The following is a 12,129-nucleotide window of genomic DNA, read 5'->3' on the forward strand; positions in this document are numbered from 1 at the left end:
TTTTTTGAGAGCAGCCTCCTAGAGGGTCTTGGGCATCATCTCTTCACTCCTGGTTAGGATGATGGCCCTGGGAGCCTTGAGCTCTGTTCTTGCCTGGCATTGGGCTTGTGGGCACCGGCCTTGCTGACACTACTTTGTCCAGCTCTTGCTGGCCTACCTGCTTAGGTGTTTCCACAACTGCCCGGGACTAAGTGGAAACCTGGACCCTCTCCTCTCGGCCCTGTCTGTTTACTTGTCCCCAGCATCCATCACCTGCACTGTGAGTCAGTTCTGCAGCTCCCTCCCTCTTCCGATGGCTGCTCCCATTTCTCTCACTGTTGCTAATGCTTTTCACAAAGCACAATACCAAAAGCTTTTTTCCCTACCTTAAATGAGGGGAAGCAGGGTGAAGGGTGTGCCGGACCTCTGTACTGGTTTTGTGACTACTTCATGAATATTTTGATCATTTAAAACTAAAAATGAGGTCAGACTGCCTTGCTGGTCCTCGACAGAGCCCTGCTGGTGGCGCACATCCCTTTCACTCTGCCCTCCGGCAGGTCTTCCCTCAGTCAGAGGCTCCAAGCCTCCTCTACACTTCTGCTGCTGCTCCGACGTTTCTTCCCTTGCCACCAGCTCCTTCTCAGGCACTCCCCATCTTTTCACGGCCATGTTCCCTCTGGTTGTCTGTCACGTGAGCCGTCCTCCTCACTGCCAGTTAGTGCCCCTGCCAGGACTGTGTGCTTCACAGAGCAGAGGTCCTCTCCTGGAGTCCTTCATGCCCACAGTCTGGAAAGTGCCAGTGCTTGTCAGCTGGCAGGCTGAGTCAGCACCCTGTGGGGGATGACTGCTGTGAAGACCCTTCCCACTCTAAAGGACAATCCTTTCCCAGGTGTTTGGGAGGAGCCAGTCACTGCCGGGAGCCGACTCTCTTCTTTCCAAGCCCATTGACAAGCAACACACGGACACCGTGGTGAACTTCCTCATCCGAGTGGCTTGCCAGGTATGGGACTGCATAACAGCAGCTGCTTAGTGACCCTGCAGCATGGAGTCTGTGTCCGGGCCTGAGAGCAAGGCTGCCGCCTTGATGCCAGATTGTTCTGATGTTAGACTTGCCTTATGTTTCTGGAGTTTGCTCTGTCTCTCAGGCTGGCCTCTGATTTATAATCCTCCTCCTTGAACCTTCTGAATGTTGGAATTAGAAGTGTGTGCCACACTTGGCTGCCTGTCTTTTTATTGGTAGGCATGTCTGCCCCCAATTTCTCCTTTTGGTCTTAATGAAATAATGGCATGACTTGGGGGAAAATTAGCATCTATTTAATATGTCACAGAGAAGTCACAGGACAATGTGTGGGGGTCAGTTCTCTTTCCATCACATGGAAATTCAGGTCGTCAGGCTTGGGGGCAAGCACCCTACCACCCAGCCACCACAGCCCAGCATATCTTACAGTTTGTGTCTTGGCATAGTTAAGTAGTCCACGTCCTTGTTTTCTTTGCTATATTAAGTTGGGCATGGAGCATAGCTCATGGCGTTGAGTTGACCAGTCTCCAGGGATCTGTGCAGCTTGTAATTACTTGTAGCAGTGCTTATAGCTTGTGCTCACCGGTCACATCAGTATTTATGTTCTCACTGAGTTGCTGGGAATCTAGTTCTGTAACCTGCCATTTTTGTTTTCCAAAATCTAATGTTAATAAAGTTTTCCTTAGAAAAAAAATTCAGGGGAGGGGGTTGCGTGCCATAGAGATGGCTCAATAGTTAAGAGCACTGTCTACACCATGGGACCTGGTTTGGTTCCCAGCACGCACATTGTAGCTCACTCTGTGTCCCTCCAGTTCCAGGGGGTTCAACCCCTCTCCTGGCCTTTGCAGGTAGACTGATGTATATGCAGGCAAAACACTCAGACACACAAAGTCTCAAAAACATGAATTGTTTTAATTTGGGGCTGGGTTACTCAGTCCTTAAAACTGTCAAACAAAACACTGTTTTGTGAAATGCCGGAGATTGCTACGAGTTGTGAAGAATCCTGAGCTGTCCAGCCGGAAGATTCCTTGTTTCCTTGCGTTTCGAGGGGTTCTGGGTGCGGGTATCCTCTTCTGGGAGTGGAGGCCCTGCTCTCGAGTACTGCAGACACCTGCTGCAGGGGAGTGTGGGGCTGAAGAGACCAGAGGGAGAAGGAAAGCCAGGTGTTGGGAGATGCATGGAAGGCAGAGGGCTGGGATGCATGGGTGCAGGGACATTTGAGAACAGTGTCGCTCTCCCTGTACCTGTAAGCTTGTCTTCAGTGACCAACCCCTTGGCATTTTTGTAGGTCAATGACAACACCAACACTGCAGGGTCGCCTGGAGAGGTGCTGTCTCGCCGCTGTGTGAACCTTCTCAAGACTGCTTTACGGCCAGATATGTGGTCCAAGTCCGAGCTCAAACTGCAGTGGTTCGACAAGCTGCTGATGACTGTGGTAGGTGTGGGGGCTGTAAGTTGATGCTGTCACCTGGCCTGGTGTGGACATCGCTTCTGAGTCTAAAACTCAGTTTTGATGTGTGCCCGCTCTGTGGCCTCTTCCACTCTGTCTTCAGGTCTCAGTCAGCCCAGAGTGCTCAGACTAAATCAACAGTGTCTTTCATATTTCTTTTTTTTTGGTTGTTTGTGTTTTTGGTTTTTCAAGACAGGGTTTCTCGGTGTAGTTTTGGTGCCTGTCCTGGATCTCATTCTGTAGACCAGGCTGGCCTCAAACTCAGAGATCCACCTGGCTCTGCCTCCCGAGTGCTGGAATTAAAGGCGTGCGCCACTGCTGCCCGGCTGAGACTTAATAATTATGAAAACTCAGCCTGAGCTTAGGCTTGTCCCACTAGCTCTTATTAAATTAACCCATATTTTTATTAATCTATGTTCTACCACATGGCTTTTTTCCTTTCTTTCACTCTTGGACTTAAAAGGCCTAGCATAGACACCTGCTGCTTGGGTCCACAAAGAGTTAAACACTGCTGTCCGAGGTTTAAAAGCTACAGGGGCTCATGCTGCTGACCTCACTGCTGTATGTACACGATAATGTGTGTAAACCACGGGAATGGAAGTTTCCAGAAGCCATGTCTATGCTTCCTACAGACAGTTTTTGTTTTTAATAGTATCATCAACTAGTACATTGGTTGCATGATGCAGTTTGGAAAACATTTCCCTTGGGGTGGATTTTTGTATTTTAAGTAAGCAGGCCAACAGAAGCCTTCTGCATTATAATACCTTTCCATTTTAGTCCAAATTTTAGTGATTTAAGTGATATTTAATATTGACTTCTAATGTCTTAATGACCTTGTAAAGAAGTTTAAAATTTTACGTCACATTCTAGAGGACACAGCCTTATAAAAGTCCTACTGTGCATGGTGGCCACATGCTGTGACAGCAGTACCCATGTTCATTCTTCATTGGGTTTTTACTTAGTTCCAAACACTTGATGACATGTAGTTTCAGAACTCTGTGGCCTGTTTTCCCATTGCAGGAACAGCCGAACCAGGTGAACTATGGGAATATCTGCACAGGATTGGAAGTGCTCAACTTCCTGCTAACTGTGCTACAGTCACCAGCCATCCTCAGCAGCTTCAAGCCCCTGCAGCGGGGCATTGCAGCCTGCATGACTTGTGGGAACACCAAAGTGCTTCGAGCCGTCCACAGCCTCCTCTCTCGCCTGATGAGCATTTTCCCTACAGAGCCAAGTAAGCGACCCTTCCCACACGCCTCTGCTCTGCAGGAGACTGGTGGGTCCAAGACTGTTGCTTGAGAGTACTCATCCTTTAGTCCTTAGTGATATTGTTTTCCTCTCGATGTTACTTTCTTGTTTCGTTTTTAAGACAGGGTCTCACTATGTAGCTCAGGCTGGTCTTGAACTCTCAGAGACCCGCCTACCTCTGCCTCCTGAGTGCTGGGATTAAAGACATGTGCCACCATGACTAGTCCCTCAATCTCTCTTTTAAAACATTATTTGACTTGAAAACTTAATGGTAACATTTTTTTTGTTTCTGTTTTGAAGTTCATATCTTCATCTGCTGGATTTTTTTTTTTCAGGTATTTGAGGGAAGTTAGTTTTAGTATTATAACAAATGTTGAACAATCGGCAACTTGAATTGTACGTGTGCTCATTAAGTGCACTTAGAGCCGTCAGGATGAGAGGTGTCCTTGGTGTGACAGCGATGAGGTGCACACTCTTCTGTGCTGGAAGGAAAGGCACTGTGCTGCACACGCCACACCTGGAGCTTGATCTGGGGGCTTGGCGGCCTAACAGCCCTGACCCCAGCTGCCTGCCCTGCCTCTGTTTCAGGCACCTCGAGTGTGGCCTCCAAGTACGAAGAGCTGGAGTGCCTCTACGCGGCCGTCGGGAAGGTCATCTACGAAGGACTCACTAATTATGAGAAGGCCACCAACGCGAACCCCTCCCAGCTCTTTGGTGAGTACTTGCGTGGTTTGCCCAGCAGTGGTTCACTGGACTGTGGTCCCTGCTCCCTGACAGCTGTCTTGGGAGAGCCTGGGAGGAGGGGCTTTGGGCTGTCCAGCACTCATGCTCCCTGAGTCCTTGCCTCGGCCCCAGTGTACACTTGGTTTGAAGGGAGTTGCCTGTGCACTGCTGGGATGCTGTCCTCTGGCTGTGTCCACTCGCCAGTCAGCCATTCACAAGACTTGTCCCTGTCCGAGAGCAACAGACCTAGATGATCGGCACAGCTGAATAAGTGCCCCAGATTCTCAGAATTACAGCTTAGACTCCCTGCCCGTTATCACTCTAGTCCTTATTCAGCTTAGAATTGGGTTGGTATCATAATTTTTTTTTCCCTATCATATTGTATTGTCTTTGTGTAAAACTTGGGAAATCAATATTTTTATTTAAACTAAATAAAAGTTACCTATAAGTCTCTCAGTTCATTAGTACTAAGTACTAATAGGTTGGCATGTATCATTTTCTTTTTGTACCTAATTTTCTTAAAGAGGGGGTGGTTTTTTTTCCCCCTTAAGACAAGGTTTCTCTGTGTAGCCCTGGTTGTCTTGGCCTGGAACTCACTCTGTAGACCATGCTGGCCTTAAACTTAGAGATCTTCCTGCTTCTGCCTTCCGAGTGCTGGAATTAAAGGCGTGTGCCAACACCTCCTGGACTTATTTTAGTTTTAATAATGTTTAAGCATTTGTGCATGTGAGGTACAGGGTGTGCCCAAGGAGGCCAGAGGCATCAGGATTCCCCTGGAGCTGGGGCTGCCCAGCAGTGGTTCTGGGACTGTTAGCTTTCTGATTCCTATTTATTGTTTTCTATACGTAAGAACATTTGTAAACCACCCTGGTTATGAAAGTCTTGTGTCTGAACCTGTATTCTGAATAATTTTAGTTAATTAATTTCACAAAAATGCATTGCTTCCAAAGTTGGCGATTTGTTCTCTGGAATTCAGGTCCCAGGTGTATTTGGTTTAATTAGTCTGTCTTTCTGTTGACACCTGGTCTTCCTGTTCACACCTGGCTGCTCTAGAGCCAGCTGATGGGCTTTTGTGACTTTAAGTGGAGCATCTTGTATGTTCTGGCTCCTATCACAAGGTGAAGGAACATCTCTGCTTAGTCATTCTCAAGGTGCTCAAAGAAGAGCTGACCCCCATGGGTCCTGCCTCCCTCTGTAGGGTGACCCCATGTGCCCTGCCCTCCTGTAGGGTGACCTCCCATAGGTAGGCCCTGCCTCCCTCCTCTGTAGGTGACCACAGGCTGAGATGGCACAGGATGAAGTGGGTCTGGGAAGCTGGCTGTGCTTGGTCCTTTTTGTCTAGGGGACTTAGCTCTGTCACTGCTATGGCCTTAGAGGAGGGGGAGCAGATCACATCTCATTTTCTTTTCTTTCTTAAAAGTACTCATTTTTATGTGCATTGGTGTTTTGCCTGCATGTGTGAGGGTGGAGATCCCCTGGACTGGAGTTACAGACAGTTGTGAGCTGCCATATGGGTGCTGGGAGCTGAACCCAGGTCCTCTGGAAGAGCAGCCAGTGCTGTTAGCCGCTGAGCCATCTGTCCAGCCCCAACACATCCCATTTTCATCATGGACTTTGTTATTTGTCTTAAAATCAGGCTGGCTGTGCCATGGCTGCTAGGCAGAACAGGTTTTAACAAGGACAGCATGAAATTGTCCACACCTGGGATGTTGGCACCTATAAATGACAGATGCCCTCTGACGGGTCTGTGATGTGACCCAGGAATAGAGTTCAAGTTCTGTCAGGGTCAAGATGATGTTAAAGACCTCACTAGTGAAAGATCAGTTCTAGGCAGACACTCAGTGTCCTGTTCTGATCTTGGGCAGTTTTCAGAGAAGCATGAAATAAATTCCAAACGTGTTCATGTGCAGACAAGCTAGACTCACCCTCCCTCCCCCCACCAAGGACTTCCTGTTTTGCCTTCTCCCAAACATCATGGGATAGAAAGCTTTACTGAGGATAATTTGTCAAAGCATAAACTTGAGTTCCAAAACTGAAGAGAAGAGTGTTTTATACTGAAGCACAGATGTCAGCTTTGTAGGGTAGTGTCGGCAGAGTTAAGATTCAGAATGTGGACAGAGTCCTGGGGCCAGGCACTCACAGGGCTGGCAGAGTTGGTCACTTTAAAAGCACACTGTTGTTACTTAATTTTGCTGTTACTTTGTGTGTGTGTGTGTGTGAGTGTGTGTGTGTGTGTGGCCCAGCACCCTCCTGTCTGCTGCCTCTGCAGTGCTGGGATTACAGCTGCGCACCCCCATTTCTGGCTGTAGGGTGTCACACTTGGCTCCCTGGGCGTGCCAGGCGAGCACCGTGCTGACGGAGCTGTCTCCCAGCACCATTGTCTCTCCTTTGTAAGATGACTGCCCTTCCTGCCCTGCAGGGACACTCATGATCCTCAAGTCGGCCTGCTGCAACAACCCAAGCTACATCGACAGGCTGATCTCCGTCTTCATGCGCTCCCTGCAGAAGATGGTCCGAGAGCACTTGAACCCGCAGGCAGCATCTGGCAGCACTGAGGCAACTGCAGGTGACAGCCTGGGGCTGGTGTCCTTTCTCCGGGGACGCGTGGGCCATCTGAGCAGTGAGGGCTGTGGGTGATGGGAAGTTGTGATGATGGGCTCTTGTGACAGGTTGGAAGTCAAAACAGGGCTTAGGCCAAAAATCTAGTTTAAAATGTGTGAGTGTAAGAATGAAAAGCAGCTGAGAGTGGGAGTCCTGGGAACCTTCACTGCAACCACGGAGTTATCACAGTGCTTTATGGCAGACTGTCTAATCAGAGCTGCCATTTCTGAAGTCAGGTTCCAGAATAGAGCCGAGACTCCCACCGACTGGGTGGTGGTGGGGTAGCAGTGGGCTGCGCTTCCCATAGCAGCTGAAGGCTCCCCCAGGACCCGAGTGCCAAGTAGCTTCTGGTAGGATGTGGAGAGGCTGGGGTGCCTGTGCAGGCCCATCAGCTCTGTCACCCCCATTCTTGTGTTTGGGGCTTCGAGAGGGCACTTTGCAAGATGTAGCCAAAAAGAGGTGACATTGCTTTAGATCCCAGCGTGCCGGTTGCTGGAGAAAGGCTTAGAAAACATTTGTAAGTGGTTTTTGCAGGCCAGTGGCTCCTTTAAGTACATCTGTAGGGACCGGACCCAGGTATTTGTCCTTTCTCTGCACAGCTGGAACAAGTGAGCTGGTGATGCTGAGCCTCGAGCTTGTGAAGACAAGACTGGCGGTGATGAGCATGGAGATGCGTAAGAACTTCATCCAGACCATCTTGACCTCCCTCATCGAGAAATCCCCAGATGCCAAGATCCTCCGAGCTGTGGTGAAAATCGTGGAGGAGTGGGTTAAGAATAATTCCCCAATGGCAGCCAATCAGGTGAGCTGGCAGGAGGGCGCCCCACTCTGCCGGGTTGGCCCTCTCTGAAACCCAGAAACATAGACACAGTCGGGTCCCCTCTTACCCTTCCTTCTTACACACATGGAACAAGGGCACTGTTGGATTGTCCCCACAGTAGCTTTGCTTGATGAAGAGTTCACCGGCTGCTCTTCTCACAGTGGCTTTTCTCTTGTTAAAATGTTCCGTGAATCTTATTTGTAAGTTTATTCTGTAATGGCGGTAGAGGTGAGCTGTGAAACACTGCTGGTGAGAGCCTGCCATGTTGCAGGGTACTTGGCAGCTTGTGACTTGTTTCCAAAGTGAGTCACCCAGGTGGAGGTAGGGGGAGTTACCAGCATGTCTTGACTTTGAGCACCCAAAGATAATAACAACCATCTTTGATTTTTTTTCTCTTTAAAAATGAGCTCGCTTGACTGCAGTAAATAATGATGTAATTGGTAAAATAACAGGAGCATGGAGAGTTGGACAGGTGGCTGTGAAATGCTTCTGGATTTTTGGTTTTTCAAGTAGAAGTAATTGGCACTTTCTTTGGGGAAACCAATTTTGTAGACTCCTACGCTCCGGGAGAAGTCGATCTTGCTCGTGAAAATGATGACTTACATAGAGAAACGTTTCCCAGAAGACCTGGAACTAAATGCCCAGTTTTTGGACCTTGTTAACTATGTCTACAGGTAATTCAGCACAGGTCACATTGTCTGTGGGTCCGTGGTGTGTTCCCCACTCAGCAGTGTAGTATGACTCAAATCTTGTGCTTCCGTCTAAACTGAGTACTCACTTTGATATTAAGGTAACATACCTTGATGGTATCTCTTTGTCTTTGTCTTTTTTTTTTTTGGTTAAGATTTCTTTTATGTGTATGGGTGTTTTGCTTGCATGTATATGTGTGCAGAAAGTATCCTCAGAGGCTAGAAGAAGGCATCAGATCCACTGGAACTGGAGTTACAGAGGGTTGTAGGCAGCCATCTGGGAGTGGAACTCAGCTCTTCCAGAAGTGCAGCTAGTGGTCTTAAGCACTGATGCATCTTCCCGGCAGCCATGGTAGCGTTTCTGAGCCCTTGCCGAAGTGTTGCTAGAGTCTTCATGGTGGACACACAGCTTGGTATTGCAGCGGAGCTGGTTTGGGGAGCTGGTGGACATCATCTTGAACACTGATCTGGGTGTTACCTGGCTCTTAGGTCCTCTCTTACCTCCTCTCATTACAGGGATGAGGCACTTTCTGGCAGCGAGCTGACTGCAAAGCTTGAGCCCGCCTTTCTCTCTGGGCTTCGCTGTGCCCAGCCATTGATCAGGGCCAAGTTTTTCGAGGTTTTTGACAACTCTATGAAACGCCGTGTCTATGAGCGTCTGCTGTATGTCACCTGTTCCCAGAATTGGGAAGCCATGGGGAGCCATTTCTGGATCAAACAGTGCATTGAGGTAGGGTGGGTGAACTCGACCTCTGTGGTTGAGAGAGCCTGGGGGTTTTCTGAGGGGGCATAGAAGGCAGCGGGTTATCCTGTGAACGATCGCTTTCCTATTGCTTTGTTAAAACACCATGACCATGGTAATTTATGAAAGAAAGCATTTATTTGGGCTTATGGTCCAGAGGGTTACAGTCCACAATGGTGGAGCTAAGGCATGGCAGCAGGAAAAGCTGAGAGCTCACATACCTCAAGCCACAAGGCTTAGAGCACACTGAGAATGGCAAAAGTCTTTGGAAACCTGAAAGCCCCTTCCCAGTGACACACCTCCTCCAACAAGGCCACACTTCCTAATCCTTCCCAAATAGTTCCACTAACTGGGGACTCAGCATTCTAACATGTGAGCCTATGGGGACTGTTCTCCTCAAGCCGTTGCATCCTACAACACAAGGAGGTATAGAAATAGCTCGTCACCTACCTGTTCTTGTCCCACTACAGGGGAGACAAACAGGCCTTGCTGCTAATCATTAGAAGTAAGGACTTAAGACAACATTCTCATCTTACTGTATCAGAAAGCCGAAAGAAACTTCAGTGGGCAAAGATTCCTTCTTCTTCACATAAATTTGTCTACCTAGAAAGTTGAATAGATGTTGTGGTTGTCATCCCATGCTTTGGGTTCCTTGGTGTGAGGGTTTGGGCACTGGGGCAGCCGGCAGCTGTGTGTGGTCTGGAACGTCCAGCCTGCAGAGGCAGGTCCACCATGCGGATCACAGGAGGACTCGGGGGCCACTCTCACCCACAGGCTTCAGGCACAGGCAGTGCTGGTTTGTCAGGTCACTAGTGCTAAGCAGATTCCTGTCTGCTTACCTAGAATGAGTGAAACCAGCTTTCCCCTTGGAGACAAGTGCGGCGAACAGTTCTTAAGTTCTTTCTGATGGGTGGAGGGAACTGTGTCCTGGACCTCAGTGACAGCTGGTTGCCACGGTTCCCATGTGTGAAGAATTGGTGTTTCTTCGGTGCCTGGGGCAGCGTAAGCAGTGGCCCTGTAGTGACCATGCGGCGGCTGCTACAAGAGGAAATGTCTTGGGGAAGTGCTGAGAACACAAGATGCCACATAGGCAGTCAAGGGTCAGTCATACCACGGAAGGTCGTAGGTGCGCCAGCCCATGGAAGAGTGTGGACTGTTTCTTTGAGGCTGTGAGAGGTCTTTGAGGGGTTCAGGGGGAGAGGAGAGTCATGGGACTAGCTGTGTGGAAAGAGATGATTGTGGGAGGGTGGGTCTGCCGATGACCTAGGAGGTTCCCTGGGCTGGGCTTGGGGCAGTGCCACATGCAGTGAGAGAAAGAGGGTAGAGGGTAGAAAAGCAGAGGTCTCTGCCTGGGGCAGAGGGGAGGGTGCTAAGCCAGAGGCAGTTGGGCCAAGGGCAACTGGAAAGCAAGTTCAGGCCTGCAGCTAACCTGGGCTGGGGGTGCTGTGACCTGATCTGTGGACCTGGGTTGTCTGTATGTGAGCGTCTGTTCTGATGTCTGGGTGTTCACACACTCCCAGTGCCAGGCATCCGCTTTAAACTGGTCTTCTTTCCCACGATCCTCTCTAGCTCCTCCTGGCCGTGTGTGAGAAGAGCACGGCCATTGGTACCAGCTGCCAGGGAGCCATGCTCCCCTCCATTACCAATGTCATCAACCTGGCCGACAGCCATGACCGAGCTGCCTTTGCCATGGTCACACACGTCAAGCAGGAGCCTCGGGAGCGAGAGAACAGTGAGTCTAAAGAAGAGGTGAGTCTCTGGCTGCCTGGGCAAAGTTGCTACTAGATCTGAGTTGGCAAGAGCAGTGCATCAGAACTGGTTTCTGCCCAAAAGCTGAGTGTGGTACCTCAGTTTAGACTTAGTTGCCATTAAAACTGAGAAGTGTCTTAGTTGCCACGCCCAGTTGGTGGCATGGTTCTGAGCCAGTTCTGCTTAGATCAGGGGATTGATTTGGGTTTTTCCCTCTGCTGTGGTGCTGTGCTTAGACTGTAAGTGATACCCATTATGTAGGAACCCAGTGCCGAGCCCTGCACAGCCTTCTGGGAGCCTGTGTATTGCTCCCTGGTCCTAGATGGGCAGCATGGAGCTGAAAGTGCATCTGAAAACAGGTGTTTCAGCCAAGGCTGGTACCTTAGTCTTCATAGCTCTCCTGGCTCTCCATTCTTCTCCTGGGAGTGCATGTGCCTAGACCCCTGGTTTGGGGAGCACAACCTGTTGGAATGTGGGTTTTAGAAGAAAGCCTTTAGCAACAAGGAGAACACTTGTTTCCTTTGCGCTAAAAGGGGGAGTTGGGCTGGGGTTGTAGCTTGGTTGGCAGAGTGCTTGCCTAGCATGAATGAAGCCCTGGGTTTGATCTTCAGCACAGTTCTGTTAAGGAAGAAGAAGTGTAGCTAATTGGGTCATTTGATCTGGTCTTGCTGTAATCTTAGTGACATCAGTGACTATCTTTGACTCATCAAGTGCAACATAGTCGAATGTATAGTTGACCTGTTGACTGTGGGGACAGTTTCCTGATTTCATTGTTGACTGACTTTTGAGTTCGAGGCCAGCCTGGTCTACAGAGTGAGATCCAGGACAGGCACCAAAACTACACAGAGAAATCCTGTCTCAAAAAAACAAAACAAAACGACAACAAAAGAACCTGCTGCCCTCTCAGAGGAGTTTAGGTCCCAGCAACAGTGGGTGGCTCACAACCACTTGTTACTCTAGCTCTTCTGGCTCTTACAGACATCTGTACTTAGGTGTACTTTTCCCCACAGACTGTTACATGTATACATAATTAAAATCTTTTAAAGTAACCAGTGGTTCATAAGAATTCTGTTTGTTGGGATCTTGTGAACTCCTTGACCTCCTGCATTT

The 12,129-nt window shown here is 49.2% G+C and overlaps 1 protein-coding gene across 1 annotated transcript in view; it reads left to right on the forward strand.

Moving 5' to 3' along the window:
* Trrap (transformation/transcription domain associated protein) overlaps window positions 1-12,129 on the forward strand; it is a 94,410-nt gene that overhangs the window by 54,541 nt on the left and 27,740 nt on the right. Inside the window, exons 42-50 of the mRNA XM_059249716.1 lie at window positions 869-979; window positions 2,286-2,432; window positions 3,468-3,681; window positions 4,284-4,409; window positions 6,838-6,984; window positions 7,619-7,821; window positions 8,392-8,513; window positions 9,045-9,258; window positions 10,840-11,019. Coding sequence (XP_059105699.1) covers window positions 869-979; window positions 2,286-2,432; window positions 3,468-3,681; window positions 4,284-4,409; window positions 6,838-6,984; window positions 7,619-7,821; window positions 8,392-8,513; window positions 9,045-9,258; window positions 10,840-11,019 — 1,464 coding nt within the window. The remainder of the gene's footprint in view (window positions 1-868; window positions 980-2,285; window positions 2,433-3,467; window positions 3,682-4,283; window positions 4,410-6,837; window positions 6,985-7,618; window positions 7,822-8,391; window positions 8,514-9,044; window positions 9,259-10,839; window positions 11,020-12,129) is intronic.

Source organism: Peromyscus eremicus, chromosome 23 (genome assembly GCF_949786415.1).
Source record: "Peromyscus eremicus chromosome 23, PerEre_H2_v1, whole genome shotgun sequence".
Classification (NCBI taxonomy): Eukaryota; Metazoa; Chordata; class Mammalia; order Rodentia; family Cricetidae; genus Peromyscus; species Peromyscus eremicus.